Consider the following 25,689-nt stretch of genomic DNA (forward strand, 5'->3'; position numbering starts at 1 on the left):
CAGTGGAAGTTAACGGGCCTTATGCAAAGCCCATTGAAGTAAATGAAAGGCCTCCCATTGGCTTCAGGGGGATTTGGAACAGGCATAAGGTGAGGGAAGCAAGAGCTTTGGTGATAGTCCAGGTTTTTTATATATCCCAGTCTTTGAATCTGAAATTGGAAGTGGAAGTTGAGAAGCCTGAAGTTTTTGTGTGTAAAAGAAAAACCGAACAAGAAGGGAATTAGCAATACAGCCTAAGTGCCAAAAACAGGGAGGAATCTCTCCTCTTCCTCCCAGCTGCCCATTCTCATGCCACAGCAGAGGTCAGTGATGGTAAGTTAGTTGTATTGTTGAGGTAAAAGACAGGATGGTGATGCTACTGGTTTGTTGGTTAAGCCCAGTTCACTGTTTCTGGTGGCAAAAGCAAAATGTCACAAACATGAGCACAAGTTTTTCATTTCAGCCCAGAAATAGACCCACATCCACAGCAATTTCTAATTATTTGCAAAGATAATGAGTGCCATTGCATGTCTTGAATCCATCTTGGCAAATCTTAGCTTGAGTTATGCATCCACTTCAGTATAGCCTGGCTAAGCAAAGTAAAGAGGAGGTTAGGGATGGTGCAATGATTAAGGCGCTAGCTTGGACCTGAGACCTGTGCTCAGTTCCCTTCTCTGCCACAGAACTCTTTGAACCACCTTGGGCAAATCACTTAGTCTCTCTGGGTAAAATGTTCAAAAGCACCATTTTCAAGAGTGATTTAAGCATGTGGAAGCCTAATCCCATTGCAAGTCACTTTTGAAAATAGGATTTAGGAGCTTTTGAACATTTTACCATGTGTTTCTCAGTTCCTAGTCCTGTAAAATGGAGAGATCCCTTCCCTATCTGACAAGGATATTGTAAGGATGTATACATTAAAGATTGTGAAGTGCTCAGACACTGATAACTGGGACCACATAAATCCCACAGATGGGCTTAGGGAATTGAGGTATCAGAAAGGTACTCTGCCAGCATGAATTTAATGTTTAAATTAAACTGTGAGGGATACAGTGGAACAAATAAGATAAAACTTTCTGCTCTTAACCAACCACAGTCATTGCAGACTAGAGCTCAACCCTGAGGCTCCCAAAGGAAGGTTATTGAAGCAGCCACAGTATAGCTTGTTGTTACCCATCAAACTCAGCTGCACTCGGCAAGGGGTTACAAACATCTCTTAGGCAGTGTGTTGCCATGGTTTTACATATCACTCTGAACCTATTTTCCTAACCTGTATAATACTGCTTTTGTACAAGGCTTTAACCCCTTCAGACAACAAGGCTTGAAACAGAGGACTCACAGGATATATACATAAAGTGGACAACACTTGATCGTATATAACACGGCTACCACTTTGAAACAGCTCACTGGGTATCATTCCAAAATGCATCTGTCTCAGCCACGGACATCTTTTCCTTCAGAAAACAGCTTGCAGTGTGTGCATTTCTGGGCTTTAACAAAACACCCAGTGTACCATAAAAGCTCAAATGCCAGGTAAATGTGTGGCTTAGTCCTCAGGGTCTTTCCTCTTGTTTTATTGTCATTGACAGCAGAGCTCATGCGGTAGGAGCAGGGCAAGGTGAGACCGTATGCTGTCTGAGCTTGACCTTCTGAAGAATAACCATGCACAGTATCTTCTGGCAGAGACATGGGAAATCTGCATCGCAGTTACTCAGAGAAGCACTTTGCCCATTCATTTTAAATGCCAGCTCAGTAGAGCTCTCTGAGTAGAGCTTTCCCCCTCCCCTTTTTTTTGGAAAAGGCCCATGGTGGTGGTCTGAATGGGCTCAAAAAGGACATTTGGTCAAATTTTCAAACCTGTTTGCCTAAAGTTAGGCTCTGAAATAGTGTTTAGGCACCTGAATAAGTGGCCTGATGTTAAAAAAAAAAATTCTGAGCAACCCATCAGCTGCCATTGACTATCCATTTTTAAAAACAGGCTACTTATTTAGGTGCCTAAATAATGTATTTGGAGCTTAGCTTTAGGCACCTAATTTTTAAAAATCTTAGCCTATGGTTTCCCATTGCTCTGCAAGGAATCAGGTCTCATAATAATAATAATGTTCTCACACCTGCAAGTGGTTTCTCAACAGATGTGCATTTAGGTCTCTCAGACAGCCAGTACATTCTCTGGAATTAGTCTTGCCTCAGTATTTTAATTATTGGATGAAATTTTTCCAATTGTGGTTACCAGAGCTCTTATTCAGTACCTTTTGTACTGCTGTCTGGTGAATGTCCGCCGCAAACTGGTTCAAACACCCTCTTGTCTGGAATGGATGCTGAATTCTTCCCTGGCTTCCTTTTATGGCACCAACATAACAGTGAAAAGCAGTTGGAGACTGGAGATTAATCACAACATTTAATAGGTTTAGAGAGAGATTCTCTGAAGTGGCAAAGTCTATTGGCATGAGCAGAAAGTTGGGAGTCAGGCTATTTGATTCCAGTGCTCTTCCATATGCTTTTTGTATGTAGGACAGGTCCATCACCCTTTCTGTACCTCTGTTTCCCTGTCTGTGAAGTGGGTATAACAATATTTGCTCTCCTTTTTGAAGCACTTTCAGATCCTCAGATTAAAAGGAACTGAAGGGGAAAGTACTCATCTTTTAATTCTAACTTTTGGGTCATGGGGCTTTGCAGTAAGTCCCTTGACCTTTATTCTCATGAAGTATGGAATTGGCTTTCGTTTTCTGAAAAGAGATGAGAGCAAAGCATTCAAATATGTATCTAACTTATAGCATCAAGTATTAACTTTTATTAGGTTACACTATTTTTGTGACATTATTTCATGGGGATGCTGTAAGTGGTTTCGGGTCACCAATGTAAAAATTGGCAGATTTTGTAGTCAATGGAGGAGACCACCCACAAAGTTAAAGGAGATCAGTTGAAGTAAAATCCTCCTTGTCAATCATTATGAAAATACAGTGGTAATCTTAGACAAGAACTTGGGAAGGAACAGTTATTACTGTGAAAGGGGCATGGCCTGGTAATTAAACCCACATTTCCTGAATTACCAGTCCAGTGCTGTAATCACAAGATCATCATTCCTTAATGCACTCTGTATGAACAGGAATGATATTTGTATCGTAGGAACAGGAAGAAATAAATACACAGGCTACAATTACTTATGAGGTTGGAGGGAAAGAAATATTTTTGACATTCTTGCCAGTAATCGAGAGTGGCATGTACCTAAACATAGACTCCCTTCTGCTCTGAGCAGATTGTATTTCCCAGAATTCATGGTATTCCCTATCCCTTGAATTAATAAGATGAACACTAGGGCCTTGCCTTTAGTTTTGGTGAGGCTGGTTTCAGGTTTCATTTTATAAAAAAAAAAAAACCCAAATTTCACTGCCCTGTTTTCTCTCCCTATTTAAAAATAAGCTCATAAGCTTGTATGAGTTTTTGTTTTCATTTTTATTAAGTGAGCTTGCTTGCTTGCTTATAAAAGTTCTTCCTTATCTTTCATTGCTGAAGTAAAAAAGTGATGTATTACACAGTGTATTTTATTTGTATACTGTTTTTAATGTTCATATCTCAAACCCTCTGAATGTTGTTTGCCTTTTACATTAAAAACACAATGCAGTGCATATAAAAAATGGAAAACTTGAGTGTGTTTTGTTTTTGTTTGAACCAAAATAAAAATCTCTTAAAGGATGTTAGCCATTTGGCATTCATTCGAGTTGAAAGGGATAGCGCCTGGTTGTCGGCAGTATAATGGCAGCACTTAGCGTCATTTCAGAACGTTACCCCCCCCCCACTTGCGAAGAAGAAATGCGTATTTTGTATTTTTCAGTATCCACTTTTTAATACATTCTCCCCCTCCACTAGTGTCCATAGAGTCCTGTAGCTGAGTTAGTGTAACAAAGAGGCATTGGAAGTTACAGCTGTTGAAGTACAGACACTTGGATATCCAATGACATGTCCACAACAGGGATTAAATAGATGAAAAAAAAAAAGTAGATGTTCTGCCTAGCTATCGTTTCTGCTAAAGTTATCCCAGAGCTGATTTTGTCATGAGAAAGATGTTGATAATTTTTTGGTTATCATCTGTGTATTTTTGTCAGGAATTACGAATCTGTAATCAGTGAAAACATTACATGGTGCTGATGTGGTGTTAGGCCATTAACGTCTCAGATTTATTTCTGTTCCTTTTGTATTTATTTTCATGGTAGAGTGAAATAATGATGTCTTCTTTAACACTTAATAATAGAATATAGCAGCCCAAACACCATAAGTACACTTTAGAAACAAATAGTTAAAATATGCAAGGCTGCATTTTTAATGAGTTGCTGTGCGAGAAATTGTAAAATTCTGTATCAGAGTTTGGGATTTGGGTGCTTAACTCCCTTAGGTAACTCCAGCTTCTGTTAATATTTCACCAGGCACGTATAAGTATTGTGTATGTTTGTCGAGGCGGGGTAACAATTGTAGTAATTCAAATGTGTTACTGTCAGTACTTCTGAGCTCACAATACAGTCAGTTTGCTTGAAAGGCTCCTTAGCCAATAGCTAAACAGTTTACTGGTACAGTACCTGATTCGAAGCCCATAGAAGTCAGTGGGAGTCTTTCCATTGACTTCAATGGGCTTTGAATCTGGCCCAAACTAAACTTTTGCTTAAAGCTTGTTTATTATGCCTATTTCAGATAAGAGCTCTTTCATTCTTGCAGGACTGTTTTAAATAGAGTGTATCACCAGCAGTTCACCTTTATTTGGTTTTGATACCTAAGCACTTTTATTTGGATTTATACAGTTATCATAATGTGTGATATCCAGGTCATGACTCACTCTGCATTGTCTGTCTACAGTCGTCCTTTTTCTTCCCCACCTCTGGTTATTTGACTTGTGGACAAAATCCGGAGTATCTTTACCATATCTCCACCCTTTGAACTATACCACCCACGATGCCCAACTTTGAGGCCACAAGAAGTAGAATAGAAACAACTGGCTTCTATTGCTGTCCATCATTACTATTCCTTTACTTTTACTTCTAGGGCTTGATTTTGAGTAATGACAGAAGCTACTTTTCCTTTACTTCTGAGCTGAAATACCTTTGAGCATTCCCATACTTTGGTCAGGGAGCAAAAGGGTAGGACCAAGAATTGAATTTTCAGTTCCTTTGTGCTACAATTAAGTTAACATTCTAGCTCTTTGTTCTATAATTTTAAATTTTCCAGGAATGCTATAAAAGATTTGAAACAAAATAAGAGCTATCCCCATTCTTCTCTTTGGAAACCATAATATTTTTTTCTGTAAATGGAGTCTCTCCTACAGTTCCTCAGCTTATAGTGTGGTGTTTCCCATTTCCACATTTGTTTCTGAGGTTTGCTAGAGCTTGTCAATGTTATAGACTGTACCAGAGAGAGGCACTTGGATGATAAGACAGATACAAGTACTCTGAGAAAGATTAGTCATGTCTGTAAAGACGAGATCATTGTAAACCTATTGAATGAACAGTGTGATGAAAACAAAACATGAGACTTTTTCTAGAGACTTAACTTCTGCCTATATTTAGTTATTTCGTTGTCTCCCAGAGGTTACATGTGTTAAGGATGTCTTCCATTAGAAGCAGTAGTTGTTCTATTTGTAAAATCCACTCTAAGCCTTAATGCAAAATCTAGGTCAGTGCCAATGATAAAAAAACAAACTGGGTACTTAGTTATATTTTGCTTCTTTATCATCCATTTCCCTTGGGGCCTTTTGCTATCGTTAGAATTTCTGTACCTTCTTTTGCTCCCAGCCCATTTTTAAGGATGCACAAAAACTTTCAGTTCAGCAGAGATTTGGAAGCATAACAAAATGATTTGTCATTTTGCAACACTCTGTTACTATTGAATCCAGGGGCTAAACTCATTTGCTGCAGGTGAGCTTTCTGAAAGAAAAATATATATACCAAAATCTCGAATAGTATTGGATTTTTGTTATTATTTAGTATTTGAGAGATCAGGGCCCCATTGTTGTAGGACCTGTACATACATTATATCTAGGAACAGAGAGTCTCACTGCCCTAAAGAACTTGTAATCTAAATAGACGAGACATAAAAAGGATGGGGAAAAAAAGTGTTACTGACACTTTCTTACAGATGGGGGACTTGAGGTACAGAGAGCTTAAGTGACAAAACATAATCATTCAAAATACAACTATACATACAAAATGATGGGGTCTAAATTAGCTGTTACCACGCAAGAAAAAGATCTTGGAGTCACTGTGGGTAGTGCTCTGAAAACATCCCCTCAATGTGCAGTGGCAGTCAAAAAAGCAAACAATGTTGGGAACCATTAGGAAAGGGATACATCATAAGGCAGAAATTATCATAATGCCATTATGAATCCATGGTATGCCCATATCTTGAATACTGCATGCAGATGTGGTTGCCCCATCTCAAAAAACATATATTGGAATTGGAAATGGTACAGAGACGGGCAATAAAAATGATGAGGGGTATGGAACAGCTTCCATATGAGGAGAGATTAAAAAGACTGGGACTCTTCAGCTTGGAAAAGAGACGACTGGGGGGAGGGATATGACAGAGGTCTAAAAAATCTTGACTGGTGGGGAGAAAGTGAATAGGGAAGTGTTATTTACCCCTTCTCATAATACAAGAACTAGGGGTCACCCAATGAAATTAACAGGCTGCAGGTTTAAAACAAAGAAAAGGAAAGTACTTCTTCACACAACGCACAGCCAACCTAGGGAACTCTTTGCCAGGGATGTTGTGAAGACCAAAACTAAAACAGGGCTCAAAAAAGAACTAGATAAATTCATGGAGGATAGGGCCCTCAATGGCTATTAGCCAGGATGGGTGGGGATGCAAAACCATGCTCTGAGTGTCCTGAGCCTTTGTTTGCCAGAAGCTGGGAGTGGATGATGGGATAGATCACTCGATGATTGCCTGTTCTGTTCTTTCCCTGGCATTGGCCACTGTTGGAAGACAGGATACTGGGTTAGATGGACCATTGGTCTGATCCAGTATGGCTGTTCTTATGTTCACAAAGGAAGCCAGTGGCAGAGCAAGGATTGGAACTCAGACTGAGGGTTTGTCTACATGGAGAATTAGTGCATGGCAAGCCAGGGTATGAATCTACAGTGCACTAGCTTGCCACACACTAACTGGCCATGTGAACCCTGCTATTGTGCACTAAAAGTTCCATAGTGCACTCTGACGTATTAGCACCCAGTGGGACACTGCAAAACCAAGGATAGCTAGACTGAGACTGTTGAGAGTTAGGGGAGTTCTTGCTTGGTTTATTGTCCACTGTTAGGCTAATGAAACAGTCTTAAAAACCCAACTCACATTTATCATTGGGTAAATGAAGGATGTAGGGATTTAAAAATGTTTTGACTTTTTAAACTTTATTTGAGACATTTCATTAGCCCATTTTGAGTGGAAATTGAGTGAATTGTACTTATCTATTTTGGTACTTCTGAGGCCCTGATCATTGTAGATCTGAGCGCTTTGCAATCATTCAGGGATTTTATCCTCACAACTCCCCAGTGAGGTAGGCAGTACTATACCCATTTCACTGCTAGGAAACGGAGGCACAGAGTAGGTTAAGTGATTTGTCCAAGAACAGGGGGTGTATAGCTGAGTGGGGATTAGTACTAGATCTCTTAAGTCCAAGTTCAGTGCCCTGTCCATTATAGCATCCTTCCTTCCTGCATGGACCTTAGGTCTGTTGACATTTGAGAAAATTCAGTCAGACTTGTGCAATCAGAGGAGGGGCAGTTTGAGGGTACCTGATACAAGGTACCCTTATGCTGTATGAGTGTCAGTCTGATATGCTATATAAAACCTTTGGATTGAGTACATATACTTTTCTCTTGTGTAGCTTTGGATGCTAGAAATCCCTCACACACCCACTTTGTAAAGTTGTAGGAAGAGCATAAATTCACCTCTGTTTAAATAAACAGATGAAAAAATAACAAATCGAAGTAAAAATAAAACAAATAAATAGAAACCTCCCAAACTAACTCTGCAAGAGAGGTTTCCAGCTGCTCAGGGGAATTGTTGACATTTTGTGTGTCAAAGTTATGCAGCATGATTGGTTTCATCAGGGAAGGCGGACTCCTACCATACTGTGTACATAGAATCATAGATGTTAAAGCCACAAGGGAACATTATGATCATCTAGTCTGATCTGCCTAACACCGGCCATGGAATTTCACTCAGCAATTTGTGCATCACGCCCATAAATTCTGTTTGAGCGATAGCTTATCTTTTAGAAAGGCATCTAGTCTTGATTTAAAGACTTGAAGTCATGGAGAATCCACCACATCCCTATATATGTTTTTGCAAAGATTAATTACACTTTGACCATTGTTAGATATTGGAAATAATGTAGTTTTCCTCCGGTAGAATCATTTAGGAATGGAGGCCAAGAAAAGCTGAGTTTTCCTGCAGCTCTACTCTACTAATGTAATTCTTTTCTGGGTGAGATTTACAGAGCTGACAAGGTGATCTGGATGCCTAATTCCTATTTTAATGGGAATTGGGTATTGAAATCATGTAGTGGCTGATATTTTCCAAGCTGCCTGTCTTTCTGATGAACCTTGAAATGTCATCATCTTCCAATAAACCTATACAACGTATTGATAACCGATACATGTAGTTAGAAGTTGCATCTCTTTATAAGTTCAGTTGCTACTCAAAATATCTATTGCCAAACTGGACTCAAACTTATACATTCAGGAAAACCATTTTTCTCTTTTCTTGTATGATAAGAAATACTTTAAAATTAGGAAGAGCCCTATTTGTTATATTGATGAATTTTGAGTCACTACTATCTCCCTTCTCCCTTTCAAATATTATGTTATGCAGTCACACCTGCTATTCAGCCATGGAGAGAGAAATCATAGCAGTTGAAAGCTTTGTGTGGTCTTTTTCTGTCTTGTTAGTAATCTGCCTAGGTAGTCTCAATATTGTCATTTAGTTGATCATAGAGTTACATTTGCAGCTCCTAATGCAAAGAGAAGAGATTACATTTGAAAATCTTGAGGAGACCACAGAATCTTTGAGTTTAAGAACTTTTGCCTCATTTCAGCAGCAATAACTGATCATAATCCGTGTTTTCTTATTGTTGATATTTGTTTTATCTCTTTATACATACTATTTTCTTTTTTCCTTTTGAGGAAGCTACAGCATTTTCATCATTACATTTTGTCACAACTTATTAATAGATATTTCTGTAACAATAAATTTTGATGGCACTTCAAACACAAAGAGAAAGACGCATGTTCCCTTGTCTGAAGAATGTAGTCTAAATAAAACAAGAAAAAACAACACAGTTTACAAATCAGTCACCCAAATGATTTTCATTACAAAAGTCTTATATTTTATTACAGATGATTCACAGCAAATTTTCACAATCTTTTAAACAAATATGCCAAAGGTTGCATGTGTTTGTGGAAGAATAAAAGAACATACAAACATGCTTGTGCCTTGGAGATGCAAACCCCATTCTGGAGAGTTCTTTTGTTCTGGTAATTGTTAGAAACGTAGGTCTCTTCTTGGGGAGGAAGAGACTTGAAAAAACTCCTACTGTCCTTATTTAAAGCAGGCAATTGCATGCAAGTGAGAGAACAAACTGAAGATTGCAGAATATTGTATTACGTGCAGTGTCATCATGTACATTAGCCATGTCGGATGTTGTGCTTCATGTTTTAAAAGTAATTTCAGCAGTAAACAGGTGGAGTGATTTTACTCTCCCATAAACTTTGCTCATCAAATAATTTCACCCCAGTATATTCAGACCAGACACAAGGTGTCAGCTTGTCCAGGTAATTCTATGTGCTAACCAATAATCGGAAAGAAACCTCAGTAGAGGGTGAGAAGCTGTTCAGAAAAAATTTACTGTGATGCTGTTGCTAGGGAAACTGCTTCTATTGTGTGTGTGCTGTGTGTGTTCAGAACAACTGGTTCATGTGGAGTCTGCCGCTTAGACATTGCCGCATGGAAAAACATCACCTGCTGCCCCCTGCTTTTGGTAGGTTTGAGAACCGTGAAGTTTGGAAAAGCCTATCTTATCAGTAGCCCTTCTTTGTTAGTTTCATAGTTCATGTGTGTCTTTTGCTTGACATGCCGAAAAATGAAAGAGAAGCCAGTTTTGTTGCTGAAGTGCTGTCTCTGTTTCTCACTCCTAGTGACAAGCCAGAATGGCTGGCAGGAGCAGGTAGAAAATTTTGCAATAGATACTGCCCCTTACTCTGCAGATGGGGAGGAGCTTCTTGCAGTGGCAGTGCTATACTACGGCTGTGCAGTGTGTGTGTGTGTGTGTGTGTGTGTGTGTTAGAGGGGAGAGGATTTGAAAACTTACTGGGCACCATATACTCCACAGACCTCGGCTCTCCAGGGACTCTCCCTGGATATGAGTGCACAGTAAGGTGTTGATGGATGGGCTAACGATGAGCCAGAAAGAGGACGGGCTAGCTCTGCTTACTGCTTGTGTCACTCTCTTGAATCTGCCTCCCCTCACATCATATCTCCAGGCACTGCGCAGGTTGCTCCTGCGTTGCAGCTAAGGAACTATGACAAATGGTCCTAAAAATATTGTGGGACTTTTTGTCTGATTTAGGGGTGTTCTCCCTGGTGTCCTGGACAAATGATGAATTGGGGTAATTTAAATTCTGCTTACCCAATTCTCCCTTCTCTTCAGTTTCAGTTGGAAAAGGCCTTTTTCATTTCTTCTCATATGCTGTGTGTGCACTGCTAGAGAGGTGTCATGTTCCATGGGGCCAAAGCACCTTTGTGCACCAGATCACAATGCCACTCACTGAATTTTGCTCATGATGGGGCTTTGGGACCAAACTTGAGTGGAAGTGTGGCAGCAGCCCTGAGCTTCCTCACCGCTGCCATGGGGCTGGCTCCTGCACCAGGAGGCCAGCACCTGCCTGCCTGGCTTCATCATGCTTCCACAGCCCATGTTTACTCTCAGGGATGGGGCATGACACTGCACCTTGGCAAGCTGGGCCAGAAGGTGTGGCCTGAATGTGGTGTGGATTCAGCAGGTTAGACACTAGGGCCAGCAGCTGCAGTGGGGATGGCTTCACAGAGACTGACAGTGTATACCTGGGGAAAAACTTCTGGGGGGTGCCACTTGATATACACACACATGAGTTTATGTGAGAATGATTACATGACCACAAAACACAGCAGATGCACAAACCCCTCTGACCAAACACAAGAAGATTGTGTTCGGTAGCTATGAACTTGGGGGCAGCATATATCAGTTTGATAAAGTGAGCTTTCAACTTCAATGTGCTGCCTGCCATTCACAATGACTTTTAATTGCTTTTTTATGAATCAAAAAGACTCCACTTTTTGCTGCCAAATGGTGGGCTAGTACGGCTAGATCCTAGACTGCAGTGTATTCATATTTGTAGGTTATTGGAGCGAGAGAAATGAAAAAGGGCTTGGGGAGACATGAGCTGACCGCCAAACAATGAAGTTGTGCTTGGACAGCCTTCGGGTGGAAGCTATATTTAACTTTAATGTACTATATAGCCCTCAATTTTTCCCCTCTAAAAGTGTCTTTGTTGTCCTGATGTGTGTTTAGACAGTTTTTTTCATTTGGTCAACAACATTTCATTCATTTTTTTTGTGCTGAATGCATTGTTCTGTTGGTTTGCAGGAGACTTAAAGCAGTGGAAGTGGAAAAACTTCTCTTAATCAGTAAGCACAAGGTGGACGCTATTGCTGTCCATGTTAACCTGAAAGAATCGCTGCTTGGTACCTCCCTTGGCCAGGTCTGGCATGGCATAGCTTTCTTTCTAGGCTAATGCCCATTGCTGATGGCTGCTGTGGCAGTTTCTCATCCATTGGCTTGGCCCTTTGGCTGGGTCACCAACTAAAGTCCACCCCCTTCCAGGGTCACAATTGTCCAAACTGAAAGTCCCCCAAATGTCTTTAACACAAACAAAAATCCTTCTCTCTCTCGAGCATTTCCTGTCTTAGACTCAACCTCTAGCTCCCTTACTGGGCTCGATAACTCTTTTGATGGACTTCTTTCGGGTCAATAGGGGGACCGTGTCCCACCCTATAGTCTGGGTTCCTGCCCAGGGTCCTGTACTAATCAGCTAAGTCTGCTCCTTTACCTGTCCTGCAGTTTTCCAGGGGCCTCTTCCTACCAAACCTCTTAAATTCTCTGGGTCTCTCTCTTCCCTGCTTAAACAGGATCTCTACCAGGCCTCTCTCTCTGGAGAGCTTTTCCCTACTCTGAGCTTTTTGCCTGGCTCTCTCTGCTACCCTTCTCTTTCCTTATCACCCCTTGTGACAAAGGGGGTTTTATTCATCTTCTTATATTGCATGTGAGTCTTACTATCCTGTACTAATACTGTGTGTACCGAAGTTTCCCAGTGTACTACACCAACACTTCGGTGGTGGGAATTGGGTGTGTGACTTTGCTGAGGACCTCAGGGCAGGTGAGGCTGCCCAGCTGTTTGCACCTATGTAACCTGAGACCCAGAAGGTGGGATGTGACCAGGTGACAACTTTTGCCAGGAAGCGAGACAAAGAGAAGGAGGAGGAGCAACAGCCGGGTGCCAGAGGTTGCGTAGCTGGAAGCTGGCAGTCTGCCTGGGCGAACTGGAAGAGGGGGAGTGTAGGGCATCTGGCCCAGGACCCTCAAGATGGACTTGGCTGAAAGTCACTGATTTCTGTAATAACAAGTTCTGTTCTACGCTGCTTTCCTGTTGACTAATAAAACTGTTTTACTGGCTGGTTGAGAATCGCATCTGACTGCGGAGTTGGGGTGCAGGGCCCTCTGGCTTCCCCAGGAGTCCCTCCTGGGCAGACTTGCTGCGGGAAGCGCATGGTGTGTAAAGGGATGCTGAATGTTCAGAGGTCAGACCCAGGAAGGTCAAAGCTGTGTAGGATTCTTGCCCTGGAGACAGTATGCTCACAGAGAGGAGGCATGCTCCCCCAGAGTCCTGATTGGCTTCATATGGAGTAGTTCCAGAACACTGACCTGGTGACTCCGTGACACCCTTTAAGCCTCCCATTATTGCAGCCACCTTCTGCTCTTTAGGGGGAATTTGCCTGATTCCCCTTAAATGGGGCTCATTCTGAAATCGTCAGGTTTGCTTAGCCCCAGGCTCTCCAGCCAACAGGTAAAGCCATCAAGTTACAGTCTCTCTTGGTCAAGTGAGAGCCTCTGTAGCAAAATATGTGGGAAAACATTCAGATAAAATAGAACTTGATTGTATATATTCTATTTGCGACCGTTAGTTGCTGAGTTTAGGGTTGATAAAGCTAACACAACTCAGTTTTAAGGTTTTTCCTGCTTAATATTAAACCAAATAGTTTTTCTTATTCAGAAAAGCACATACATACATGCTTAATTTTAAGCAGATGCGTAAGTCACAGTTAGACACAAGCTTTTGTACTTTTCTGAGTAAAGATGAACTTAAGAACATGCTGAAATGCTTTCCTGTATCCATGCCAAAATTAACAGAGCCATAAATGTTTTTACCCTACATAGGAGGCTTGTGAATCTTCAGTGTGGAATTGAGAAGTGATACAAACAATGGAAGGAGATTATCAATAGACTTTTAGAACATCTTGGGAGTTTTCAAAGGCAGAAAGGGGAATTAGTCACTCCAATCCCAGTGACTTTCCCCCACCATTATGAATAACATGATCAGTAGAAAAAATGGCAGAGGTGAGTGAAGGCATTGCAGTAAAAAATGACATAAAAGTAACAGAGCCAGCAGTGAAACGAAAGAAAAAATAGAGTTAGAAGAGATCAGGGAACACAAGCAAGCACAGGGAATTTGTGCTCAGGAAATTGGAAATTATTTGATTGTTCTCATTCAGAGATGCTTGAGCCACAAATAATGCACAGAATTCAGCTAGGTGAATGAACATCCAGAGCCTGAGTGCATGTGTTTGAATGGCACTTTGAGGCCACAGAATGTCTCAAGTCTCTGTAAGACAGAGAACAAATTATTTTTATCTCAAACAGTAGCCTCCACAAAATACTCCTTTGATAAATGAGAAAGAGAGGCTAACTCTTTCAGGAATGAGTGCTTCCAGTTTTTTCTTAATAGAAATAGTTATAAGCTATATGCTGAGATGACAAATTAAAAGGTAAGAAGAGATGATTGATGTAAATTGTAAAGAATTTATACAAATACTGTGTTATTCCCCCCCGTGGATTAATGGATGTTTTATTTATAGAAGAGGTGTGTTCCTTTTTTAAGCACTCATTTAAAAGTGTTCATTTAAAATGCAGTATAACTTAGGTCTGTTGTCATTTTAACAGGCTGTTCTTCTTACTCATTAAAATACAAACTTAGCACTGTTCGGAAAAATGTTGTTTGAAAAATCAACTAGCACACATTCCCCTCTCCTTATGATTCTCCAGCCTGAATGAATTGCAGAGAGACCCTGTGATGACAAGAAAAGGCTTCAACAAGAATAGAAAGGGGCTTATAGTCCTCTTCCTACAGGAACTTCACCTGTCTTTACTTTGGATTTGATTGACGGAGGCTGAGATACTACATCAGTTCATGTACCCTTGTAGTGGAAAAGTTTTTCCATTGTTTAGCTTGGCTGAGTCTTCTGCTTTTATTTTGTATAAAAGGAAATGCCCTCCTTTAAGCCCTGATTCAATAAAGCACTTCAAGATGAAATCTGGGGGGAAAGATTTGCATAGTTGGAATATTAAAATCAATTGTCATAACCTATTAGTATTTAGGAAGGATGAAGGTGGGTAAAAGGGGAGAGGGTGGCGGCACTCTGTTAAAAATGGCCTTACCCAGTTTCCAAGTCACTGACAACTCAGAAACAAATGATTTTGTATGCTTCTAGATCAGTGTCCTAACAGTAAAATACAAGATTGGGTGTTACTTGGTATCCACTAAACTCACCAAATCACACTAGAGAACAGGATGACCGGCTTCTGAAGCACCTATCTATCACAGGTAGGGGGAAAAAAAGCTGTATTATCATGGAGAACTTCAATTGTAAATCTCTTGAGTGACACATGCTGGAGGTCTCATGCTGCCACTACTAAAACAAACTTGGAATTTCTAAATATTATCGATGACAATTTTCTAACTAAAAAGCATTGCAACCAGCATGGGGGAACTTTATAATAATGACTCAGCTTGACAGATAAAGAGGAACTGATCTCTGTGGTTATTCACGTGCTGCTTCCTATGTGCCTTCGCAGGTAGATACGCATGAGCTCCATGCTCCTGAGACTGGAGGTTTGTCATAAGTAGTGTCATGTGGTCCATGCACACGCATCTGCTCCCCTTGTGCTTGGAACCAAGGGCATAAAGGACTGACGCCTCTCCGGTTCCTTCTTATCGCTACATGGCCAAAGTCGGAATTCTTTGTGTCTGTTATGGCTTTCCTCTACTTCCAATACCTGGAAATATATATTGTAAATAGTTTTTAATAAGTTAGTGTTTTAGTATTTTTATAGCCAGTATTGTTAGTTAGTGCCCCCACCTCAGGGAGCTTCTCCTCACTGAGAAGGACTATGTCAAGAGTCCTGAGGTTTAAGAAATGTATCTCCTACTCCTGTTCCTTCTCCATCAGCAATGAACTCTTCCCTTGATTGCCTTGGAGAAGCTCAAATCATTGCCAAGTGCAGCACCTGCTGCTCCTTTCCTCCTCAAACCCATGAGGGATGTGACTTGTCTGCGAAAGCACCTCCTGGAGAACACCATGAGTCTCCAGTCATATCCAGGCCAGGGACACTCACGGGAGCAGCGGCCTCAGACTGCGAGCAGTGCACCTCTGAGCATGAGCTCTGGAGTCGGAGCTAAAACAGTTAAGCCTGAGAAACCCTTTCATGAAAGGTCATGGCCATGCCTGTTCTCATGACCATAGGCATGAGGACAGATTACTATCCAGGAAAAAGGATAAAAGGATCCCTCCTTGTCTTGGTCCTAAGGAATTAAATCTGCATAAACCTTCTGTTGAAGAAGGAAAGGTGCGAGGGAAGAAGAATCTGGTGGTACCACCTCCAGTTCTGTCTCACAGGCCAAAAGATTAACACTTGTCAGTCCTGTCTGGGAGCTCCTTGTTGGACTTCCATTTGATGGTTCCAGTACACTCCAACTGGGATTCTCTGAGTACCAGGTCATTGGATGTCCTGGGTCTGTTGGTTTCCACCTCAGAGACTCCATGAGCTCCATGAAGGCTTAGGGTTGAAGCCTTTACCTCACTGGATTATATTTTTGCTCTGCCCTATCCTCGATCCCCTCTTCTGTTGGGCCCAGTCCTCCTTACAGACGTTTCTACGTCAGAAACCACTTTGAGGAGAAGGGAATCCTCCCCTTCTGTATCCACAAGAATCATAGAATTCTTCCATTAGTACCAGCAGTAGAACAGAAGCCTATCTTTTCATCAGATGAATCTGATGCTCCAGAGAAGCCTTCCCCCTGAGGGAATCAAGTCCAGAACCTATAGCAGGTCTTGGAGCCGCTTCCTCCTCCTGGTTATGAGTACCCAAGGGACCAATGCTTTGGGGCTCCTCCCAGCCACTCAGTCCTTCCTACTGGCCTTACTGGGACCCATTAGAGTTGTATAATAGAAGACCTGGATCCATGCAAGAATCACACATACCTTCCTCTCCCAGACAGTACCAACTGGCTCCATTGGAGTTTGCAGCGGAAGAAATCAAACTTAGTCCACCACTCATGAGAGTTGTTATCCTTCTCACCCAATGAGGCAGTTGCTACATCATCCCATTCCCTGCCTGATGACCACAGGCAATACCAGTAACTGTTACAGAGCATGGCAACTGAGGTCAGAGATGCCAACTACCAGGCATTGTTAATGAAGTAGGACTTCCTAAAATATTCTGAATTTCTGAGACAAACTTCCCTGGGAAGAGAGGGCTCAGGTCCAAGCCCTAGTTGGTGAAGGCAGGTTGGGGTCGAAGACATCATTTCAATCAGCAGTGGATGCAGCTAATGCTGTGTCTAGAGCCATTCCCACAGCTGTAGTCATAAGGCGAGAATCATGGTTTTGCTTTTTGGGTTCACCAGGGAGGTCCAGAAAACCACTGAGGACTTGCCCTTTGAATCTAATATCTTCAATGAGAAGACTGAGTCACTATACTCTCTTAAAGACTCTAGGACAACACTCGGCACCCTGGGCATTTACACTCTGGCCTCAAAGAGAAAACACCACATGCAAGCTTACAGACCTAGAACGCCCCCACCCCAGCATTTTATCACGAGAGCCTTTATGAACCACTACACAAATGACAGAGGTTTCAGAGACACAGGTCTGCAGCTTCCTCCACCTCTGTGGGTGCTGCCCAGTCCCACCCATCATCCAAGGGTTGTTTTGATGGAACTCTCAAGGATTGCCTACAGATACTGATGCTATGCCGTATTGCCCCCCAAACCTTTGGTGGTCACCTTACCCACTTTGCACACAAGTGGAGGGTCACAACAGACAACTGTACTACAGTTCATGCACTCTGGCTCACAACGGAGTTGATCTCGCTCCTCCCCCCCCCCCCCGATTCCTTTCCCAGCCCTTTCTCAGGGACCACTCTCCGGAGGAGATACTTCATCAGGACAGGAGGTGAACTCTCCTTCAGAAGGGGGACATAAAGAGCCATCAAGAGAAGGGTTTCTGCTCCCATATTTCATAGTTCCCAAGACAAATGGAGGATGGGGACCAATTCTTGATCTATGCCAACTAAATGTCTTTACTGGAAAATGAAAATTCTGCATCATAATAATGGCATTAATAATTCCCTTCCTGAAGGAAAACACATGGTTCGTGGTCCTCAACATGAAAGCTGCTTACTTTCATGTGGATGTTCACCACTCACACAGAAAGTTTCTCAGATTCATGCTAGGACAAGATCACAACCAGTTTAGAGTACTCACATTTGGGTTGGTGACAGCACCCCATGTCTTCATGAAATCTTCTCTATGGTGTCTGCCCAGATGAGATGCAATGGCTACACTGTCTTCCTATATCTGGATGACTGGTTATTAATGGGCAGATCAAGTCAAGAGGTCCAGTTGGCGACCCTATTCTTACTACACTTAGACATCATTGGGGGTCTGTGTAAATGAAGAACAGTCCATTTTGGATTAGGACTACAGATTTCATAAGTGCAACACCAGACTCATCCTCAGGAAAGGCCAACCTCCCTATAGGCAGATCTCAATCTATGGGCAGCCTGATAAATCAAGTCACCCTCAGACCTCCTATTGCAATCGGGGTCTGTTTTTCCCTACTCGGCCACATGGCCATGCACAATGCCATTCGCCAGACACCATCTCTGTTGCTTGCAAGCCTGACTTCAGTCTGTTTACTCACTGGACAAGGCCACATGAATCCCAGAATAAAGGTCTAGCAAAAGGTCAGAGCCTCTCTCTTACAGGGGACAATACCAGACCAAGTGAGAGCTGGAGTCCTCTGTGTTCCAGCCAAATCCACCCAACCACCCAGTGCATCTTTTCATAGGATGGGGAACCCATATGGATAAATCACACTGCACAAGGCATGTGGTCCCCACCAGAGGCCAGAATGCATATCAGTCTGCTGAAGATACAGGCAGTTCACCTAGCCTGCAGCTCATCCTCCCACTCATATGATCCCATTACATCCGGATAATATCAGACAGTGTGACGACTGTCTTTGTGTTTTATATAAACAAACAGGGTAGAGAGACATTTCTTCCTCGAGGATCAAAGCAGTGAATTTATGGAACTGGTGCATCAAGAACCCCATAGCACTCCCAGCAAATAGTCTCCCTGGTGTGCAGAATACTCTGGAGGACAATCTCAGCAGGAACTTCTCCACATACCATGAGTAGGCAGTTCATAATTCTGTCTTGACCAAAATCTTCACCCAGTGGGGAACACCATCTTGGAACCTGTTTGCCTCCCAAACAAACAAGAAATTCAATCTCCACTACTCCAGTGTAGTATTAGGCAGAGAGTCCAGGGGTCAGGCCCTTTTGTTATCCTGGATGGACTATCTAAGGTACACCTGTCCTCCCATCCCCCTACTACCCCGGGTTCTTAGAAAAATTAGCCATGACAGGCAAAGGTTATCTTTATCACACCTCATTGACCCAGATTGTTTTGGTTTCTAGACTTTCTACAATGTCGTCCCATCTGTATTTGACCTTTTCTGGTTCTGTTGGCTCATAAGAAGAGCAGGATCAGACATCCCAACCCAGACCTTTTTCATCTCACAGCCTGGTATTTGGATGGATGCCAGACTTAGAATGTTCTATGTTCCAGAGGCCAGCTGAACTATCCTCAGTCACAGCAGAACAATTTCTACCAGAAAATGCTGTCTAGCTGAGTGGAGGTGTTTCCCTACTTGGTCACAATGGAAACAGTTGTCACCAGAATTGGCAGGTATCCTTGTCGTTTTAGACTATCTTCTGTCACTCAAAATGGTGGGGCTTTCCACTAGCTCACTGAAGGCCCACCTGGTAGCTGTAATTGTGCCTTCCGTCCTTTGATGGAAGGTCACTCTACCTTTACGCACCCTATCACAATTCAATTCCTGAAAGGCTTCATTAGGATCTTCCTGCTTGTGATGAAGCCCACACTACAGTGGGGCCTCAGCCTGGTACTCTCAGCTCTCACCAGACCATTCTTTGAACTGATGGCTATGTGTTCCATGTCACATCTTTCCATGAAAATTGCTTTCTTAGTTGATGTCACATTGGCCAGATGGGCGAGTGAACTGGGAGCACTCATGGCTTCCTTCCATACACCGTATTTCACACAGAGAAAGTCTCTCTTTATCTCCACCGAAAGTTAATTTCCTAGATAATTTCAGAGTTTCACACAAACCAACCTATTCACTTACCAATATTCTTCCTAAAACGTCATGCTTCCAGTGAAGAAAAAAGACTACACTCCCTGGCTGTCAGATGGGCCTTCGCCATCTATCTGCAAAGACCAAAACTGATTTGGAAAACACTGAGACTGTTTGTTTGTTTTTGTTACCATAGCAGAGCTATCATGAGGACAAGCATTATCAACTCAGAGAGATTCTAAGTGGCTCTCTGGATGTGTCATTCAACGTTATCATTTGGCACACATTCCTCTTCTAGATAGGGTAAACACTAAAGCAAAAGCAACCTCAGTGGCATCTCTTCGAGATGTACCAATAGTGGACATTTGGAATGTGGCTACTTGAAGCTCCATCCACACCTTTACAAAGCATTATGTCCAAGTCCAGGTTTTTTCAGCAGATGCAGCTGTGAAGTAAGCAGCGTTACAGGCATCCATACCAACTGCATCCTCACACCACCTCCTGTTTGAATACTGCATATCAAAAACTGCATGGAATACACATAGAGACCAGCACTTTAAAAAAGGGAGAGTACCTGTAACTGGAGGTGCTTTGAGATGTGTGGTCTCTCTGTATTCCACTACCCTCCTTTTCCTCTGCTTCAGATCGTATCTGATTTGTATCAGGAGAAGGAACTAAAGAAGTGTTGGTCCATGCCACTCTTTATGCCCTCAGTTCGGAGCATGAGGAGAGCACCTGTGTGTGTGCAGACCATCAGAGACTACTTGCTACAAATCTCTCATTTCAGGTACATGTAGCACGTGCATACCCCCGTGTGGAATACAGATAGGGACCGCACATTTTGAAGAACCTTCAGTTACAAGTAAGTAAACCTCTATTTGCTTAGATTCTGGTTGTCATGACTTGATTCCTTTTGTTGTGTTCAAACAAAATGAAGTCCAAACCACTAATATATATACTTGGTGCTCTAGATGGGCCAGTTTCACAAAGCTGAAAACAATTATGAATCAGATCTACTGGAAGATAGAATGTAAACAGAAAAATGTGAATGATAATTGGGAATTATTTAAAAATATTTTATTAAATGCCCCAAAAGCCACAGGGAAGCCACACGAGGAAGCCACTTGAGGAAGGCGGCTATACTGGTTAAAAAAAACAAATCTGGTTTAGCAGAGATGTAAAAACACCTATTAAAATATATACATATAACAATGGGGAATTTGATAGTTATGAATATAAATCAGAAGCTAGGAATGGTAGAAAACTGATAATGGAAGCAAAAGACATAAGGAGAAATCAAAGGCCAGTAGAATTAAGGATAATAAGAAGGATTTTAAAATATATATATATTAGGAACAGAAGGAAACCTAACAATGATATTGTTCCATTATTAGATGGAAATGGCAGAATTATCAATAATAATGCAGAAAAAACAAATGTTCAATTTCTGTTGTGTATTTGGGGAAAACTCCAGATGATGTTTTCGTATCATATGATGATGATTGATGAAATACTTTCCATTCCAAAAGTAATTCATGAGTAGCTTTGCTGAATAGAGAGAGACTTAAACAGATGCTTAAGGTTAAGCAAGTGCTTTTCTGAATTGGGGCCTCAGTCAATGAACTGGATATGGCACCAACTATAGTGGTAGTTTTCTATGAAGATGATACTACCTATGACTGTTGTGAAAGAAAGGAGTGTTCTGGCTAAGTGCAGAGACTAAATGGGTTAGCACTGGTATTTTGCTCAGTTTTTGTTTTAATTTATTCAAGATAGCTCAGCTCAAATGTAAAATCTGGGCTTTCTTTAATTGGATTCTTTATTTAAAAATGCATCTGTTTCTCTTGCATACATTACACAAAAATGTTACTATAAACTAATGTACGTATATTTAGCATAGTCCATGTGAGTTCATCCATACTAATTTTTTAAGTACTCCAAGTAAATATTAAAAGTATTTGTTTATATAGCACCCCAACATGCTAAATGTTTACCAAGCTGGTGTGGTTATCTAAATTGTACTGTTAAGTGAGGAGGAGAAAAGGAATATTAACGTTAACGATGGGCAAGAATAGTGCAAATGGATTTATAAATCATAATGTGACACATGCAATTGAATCCATTAGCTTTGTGAACAGTCTGTCAGTTAAACCGAAAAGTATTATATAAAGTGAAATAAAATACACAAGAGGAAAGTGCACAGCAAAAAACCCTTTCGCTATTGCACACTCAATTCCAGTTGTTTTTGATGCTGTTGTTTCTTAAAAACAAACAAAACCCAATGTTATTAGAAAAGTTCATGTGTTTTCACTCAACCATTACTGAAAAACTTGCTTAGACTTCAAATACGTTAAAAGAAACCAATGATAAGCTTTCTCTGCCTCAGGTTAACATTTAGGAAAATTATATCTGCATATTAGAGCATGGGAACTGTTTTACAACGTTAGTTATAGGGGGTGCAGCCAGTCTGATTATAATAAATAAAGACACCTCGGAAGAGTGATACTCTTTGAAACAGCTTGTGACATTCCTGGGCTGGCTTCGTTCTTGGTCGTTATCAGAATACAATGAGCCAAGTTCATCCTAGGGCCTATGTGGGTTTGGAGTCTGGCTGAAGGCTTTAGAAGCCCCATTGTGGGATGACTGTGGCTGTGAAAGAAGACAGCAATGGCAGGGAAGGGGCATGGCTGTGCAGTGCCCAGGGGCATGTGTTGATACACTCTCCCCCAAACAAGTGCTACCTCAAACATAAAGAATCATTCAATTTATTTTCTTCCAAATAACTGTACAATAGCTGGGGCCGATCATAGACTTTTTACTGTGAAATCTGACTGCCTCTTCATGTTTATTTCCTCTTTGTTCCCATGGTGAGTATGCCTGTCTCTGGCAGACTCTGGGGCCCTGTTCTAGTTACACATTTCCATTATTTCTCTTACACCAAGACCATTCAATCTCTGTCTCGTTGCGTCAGCTCCCCTAGCCCTGGCAGCATTCAAGGTGAGGCTGTAAAATATAATCAGTTTGTAGAATGACATTACTGTCTCTATCCTATTTATAACAGCTGAACATCTTGCTTTTTTGGCGGCCATTGCACATTGAACAGACATTTCCACTGAGCTGTCCACAGTGACGTCTAGATCTCTCTCCTGAGAGGTTCCAACTAATTTAGAATCCATCAGTATGTATGAATAGCTTAAATTATTCCTTCTAGTGTATGTTGTCTTCCACCTGTCTACAGTAAATTTCATCTGTCACTATGTGGCCCATTTATCTAGTTTTCTTGGGCCATTCTGGAGTTCTTCAGAAACCTTCTTAATCTTGACCTATCTAAGTAAGTTTGTGTTACAGAACTTTGCTATCCATCCATTGTTCTTTTTAACATGATTCTAATTGGCCTCTTAAATACACACAGTACTATAAAGGATGATCCTGCTTCACTGGAAAGCTTCGGAACAGCAGGATTACCAGAGCATAAGCTGTGTGTACAACATATACCATGTATATGTATTCTGAAAATGTCTTAAAGTATTGTTTTTTCAAAAAACAATTTTTATTTTCCTAATCAAAATCTGATATATAGCATTGTCTGCATGTGGCAGGTCTGGAAAATAAAAGTGAGAGGATTCTTATGTATAATTGTATTGAAGTCATATACAGCTCACCATTACTTTCCAAGGCTGTTCTGAAGATTCCAGAATATGGGAATGATGATGAGCGGTATTTCACAAATGGGGGTATTCACTAGGACTCATACCAATCTGTGGTCAGCTTAAGGTGATGTTATAATAGGATCAGCCATTTAATGGTTAGAATTTGTTTTAAAAAAATTCTATTATGGATTTCATATCTTGCAAAACTGATTATATTTGGTAAGGACAAGTTGCCTTGTGAAATGTGTTTAACAGTCCCACAGAAAAGAAAAATGCCTTTTAGTTGTAACATTTATTTATGGAAATTCCGCAGTTGGATCTTGAATTTCAGCACTACCTTTGGAAATTTGGTGTAAACATTTGTCAGAGTTGTGTTGATCTATTTGCTTTATCTGAAATCATCCTTTCCCCCCTGTAGTTCGTGCATTATAACATAATGGGAACAGAGTTAGGCCAATGCTGGGCATGTTTCAGATCCTATTTATTCTAATGCTTACAAGGTTGGTTTCACAAATATGAAATGAGTCTATTTATACTCTGATTGGTTAGCCCTTTAGACCAGTGGATCTAGTACTCTTGACTATGCTGGTTTTTTGTTTCACGTGTCTTATGTTCCAGCTTCTTACTCAAGAAAGTGTTTACTTTTGAGGAAGAAAGAGGCATGGTTCTCAGACTATATAAATATAAAAAAGTTTGAGTCAGAAGGGCCTGAGACAGAGGATTATTGCACAGGATTTTTTGGTAGATGTAGGTTCCGCACGCGCATAGACTCCAGGCATAAACAAATCTTAAGCAGAGACCATAATCTCCTTAAATCAAACTTCTCCATCATTGACATCTGTAATCAGAACATGGTAATGCTTAAGATATCATTCCGTTGTTTCAACCCTACAAAGATCTCTTTGCTACATTTAGGGTCATGTAATAAAGAATAATTGATCCAGATCATCCGCTAAAGCTGAGGAGTGCATAATACAACTTGGGAGGCAGCGTACTTTCTGGATCATCTTCTGGCTGTGCACTGGGCCCATCACTCGTGTAATTTAGGAGAGTCCAAGTTATGCTGGCTAGTTAATTCCCTGCTGCCAGTGCATGAATCACTTGCCCTAAAAAATGCAGTCCCGAGCGAACAAGTGAGGAAAAAGGAAATTTGAAGCTGATGCACAAGTACAGAGAGGAAACAAATGATCATACCTATGCATGAAAGCAAAACAGAGTAAATTGTAAGTGGAAATGTCTTGCCATTGCCCAGGTGCAGACCCTAATAGTTTGAAAACTACCACATATGGATTTAAAATGTACCATTGCAGTGTGAAACAAATTTGCATTGTCCTACAGCATGACTGGGTAGAGGTCTTTTTGTGGGCTGTCTAGACAGGCTGGCATTGGCCAGCTTGCTACCACTTTTGGGGGTTATATGGGACGGAATGGATATAGTGCTCTCTGACCCCACTCCCAATACAGCTACTTCCAAAGGTTTGCAGTTCATTCATCTCCCATTTCATCTTGCCAAATGACTGTGTTTCCATGCAGATAGATGGCTTTCTGATTCAGCTGCTGTGCAATACAGTCAAGATGTCAAAGCAAAAGACTTCACATTATTTTGTTATGGAATCAAACAAGCTTTATGTGAATTCAGCTTTCTAATGAGTATGCACTTAGCAGCAGCCAGCATGTCACTTCAGAATATGATGTGTTTTTCCCCAAACTTCTTGTAGAGACTTGCATTAAAGTGCAGGCTCAACTGTCTCTATCTACTGCATGGTAATCCTTACTTACCCAGGGGAACTTTTTCATTCATCTTTGTGTTGGGAGCTTGTGTGTTTATGGAAACACTTTATTTATTTATTTCCAATACGTTTGCTGCAGGGTGGTGGATTGTTACTAAGTGCTGCCCAAATATAGAATCCAGGCTTCAAGAGTAGAGCGTTACGTGACACCCTAAAGGTAAAAGCACCATTTATTGGAATGGGTAAAGGAGCAGGCAGGCAGTAGAATTCATGACTTATGGTACTTATACAAAGCTAACTCATGGCATCCGCATGCCTGCAGCTGCACTGGAGACTAAAAAAGCCTCTTTGCAAGATGAGTTAGTTGGTATAGAAAACTCATACTTTTTCCTCTAAATGTTTATTTTGACATATTTCAACGGAGGGGGAAGTACAATTTTTTTTGTTTTTTTGATTTGCATATTAAAGTTGGTGCTAACATTTTTCCATTTATTTTTGTGCATGTACATTTGTAAGACTTGTGCTGACAACAGGGC

The 25,689-nt window shown here is 41.2% G+C and overlaps 1 protein-coding gene across 14 annotated transcripts in view; it reads left to right on the forward strand.

Moving 5' to 3' along the window:
* The window catches only part of SERGEF (secretion regulating guanine nucleotide exchange factor), a 263,131-nt gene that overhangs the window by 115,259 nt on the left and 122,183 nt on the right, over nucleotides 1-25,689 (forward strand). Inside the window, exon 10 of one of the 14 annotated variants that reach the window (XM_038407952.2) lies at nucleotides 1,272-1,893. The exons of the other annotated variants lie outside the window; for them this stretch is intronic. Coding sequence (XP_038263880.1) covers nucleotides 1,272-1,301 — 30 coding nt within the window. The 3' untranslated portion in view covers nucleotides 1,302-1,893. Of the gene's footprint in view, nucleotides 1-1,271; nucleotides 1,894-25,689 lie in introns of those variants that run through there. 14 annotated transcript variants of the gene reach the window in all.

The sequence above is a fragment of the Dermochelys coriacea genome, chromosome 6 (assembly GCF_009764565.3).
Source record: "Dermochelys coriacea isolate rDerCor1 chromosome 6, rDerCor1.pri.v4, whole genome shotgun sequence".
NCBI classification, from domain to species: domain Eukaryota; kingdom Metazoa; phylum Chordata; order Testudines; family Dermochelyidae; genus Dermochelys; species Dermochelys coriacea.